The sequence below is a fragment of the Pelmatolapia mariae genome, linkage group LG20 (genome assembly GCF_036321145.2).
Source record: "Pelmatolapia mariae isolate MD_Pm_ZW linkage group LG20, Pm_UMD_F_2, whole genome shotgun sequence".
NCBI classification, from domain to species: domain Eukaryota; kingdom Metazoa; phylum Chordata; class Actinopteri; order Cichliformes; family Cichlidae; genus Pelmatolapia; species Pelmatolapia mariae.
In genome coordinates, this window is record NC_086244.1 from 713,360 (window position 1) to 715,000 (window position 1,641).

The window sequence follows — 1,641 nt, forward strand, 5'->3', positions numbered from 1 at the left end:
AGTGAACGGCCGCTCACTCCATTTTCAAACTGCGAATGGAGTTTGATCGGCGCTCATAAACAGATGACCAGCAGCAGTTTTATTACCTGGGCAGGTATTTCCCTGGATCACGTGATGCAGCACACTGAGGAAAGACACTTTCTTCAAGTTCAAATTAAACTACTGCAAGTTAAAGTACTGCACAGGTTAAAGTACTGCACAGGTTAAAGTACTACACAGGTTAAAGTACTCCTCCTCTCTGAGGCCGCTCATTGTTTCTCTGCGCAGCTGTCATTCTCCATCAGCTGTTTCGTGTGTTCCGAGTTGAGGTTTCAGTCTTACTAAATCACGTGTCTGTTTTTACACAACAATCAGTATTTTAATCAAAGATGTTTCATGTACACTCAGATCTGGACTCTCATTCGTGCTGCTAAAACCAGACCTCAGACATCAAACAGGTACATGGTTTATCTAACAAGAACTCATAAATTCGAGTCTTCAGCCACTAAAATCAGCTTCAGTTGGCCGCAGGCTGACGGGGAAGCTCTGCGCCCTCCTCCTCCTCTGGGGCCGGGCCAGAGATGGGGGTAGGGGAGGGTGAGGAGAGAGGGAGGGGGAGGACTGAGTGTTCCTGCTGGAGCGACACTCGGAGAGGACAGAAAGCTGTGCGCTCCGCTCCAGGACTCAGCGCCTCCTCTTCCTCTCTGCGGCTTTTTCACTTCACGCGCTTCGGTCCCGCAGAAGCTTTCACCCCCCTCACAGCCTCGGTAACTTTCTAAGACTTCCCCACCCCGTCTCACAGCGTCGGTAGCTTGCTCCTGGAGTTTGTCGGGCAGGTGGGATGATGGTGAGCGGTCCTGCGCGGCTCTCGGAGCTGCTATGGCCGCTGTTGGTGACTTGCTGCTGCCGCCTGGCCTCAGCCCAGGAGCTGCCCACCAACGGGCTGAACGGATACAGCCTCCACCCGCCCTACTTTAACCTGGCGGAGGGCACGAAGATCACCGCCACGGCGACCTGCGGGGAGGACGACACCGGCAGGAGCGTCCAGGACCTGTACTGCAAGCTGGTCGGGGGCCCGGTGTCCGGAGACCCGAGCCAGACCATCCAGGTGAGTCGCTGTGCGGTGTGGATCTGAACAGGTGCTCGTGGCGTCACTCTGAGTAGTTGCAGCGTGTGGAGGTCACACAGTGTGCGCGTGCTGGCGCGTATGTGTAATTATAAGGTATCGGCTTATGACTGAGTTTATAAGCATCAGTGAGTGTAAGAGGGGAGAAGCGTCCCGTGTAAGCGTGAGCAGCAGTCCCACCCGAGCTCATGTTTACTTTTTGTCTGTGTCAGCGGAGCTTTGCATGACTCACAGTTTAAAATAATCCTTCTTTATCTAAAACTGAGTCTGGTGGCAGCCCCTCACCCATCCTCTCAAGTTAGCTGCTTTAGCTCCTCCCCTTTACGTCCCCTCCACACAGACTGAAGCAAAAACCTTCCTTTAGCTGGTTTATCTTGTAATACAAAAATAGATGCAGTAATAAACTGAGGACGTTTCACACTGACACATCAATCTCAGACCAGCGGGTTCTGTAAGTTCAGCAGCGCGAAAATAATCAAATCCTGCAGTTTGTTCATGAATTACAGTGATTAGAGCACGCTGTAGGTATTACAGGT

At 52.2% G+C, this 1,641-nt stretch overlaps 1 protein-coding gene across 2 annotated transcripts in view; it reads left to right on the forward strand.

Annotated features, from left to right (window-relative positions):
- Positions 1–662: 662 nt before the first annotated feature.
- lama5 (laminin, alpha 5) overlaps positions 663–1,641 on the forward strand; it is a 94,332-nt gene continuing 93,353 nt past the window's right edge. For both annotated transcript variants that reach the window (XR_010091795.1, XM_063463421.1), the window contains exon 1: positions 663–1,087. Coding sequence is in view for 1 of the 2 variants with exons in the window: in XM_063463421.1 (XP_063319491.1) it covers positions 821–1,087 (267 nt within the window). In the remaining variant the exon portion in view is untranslated. The remainder of the gene's footprint in view (positions 1,088–1,641) is intronic.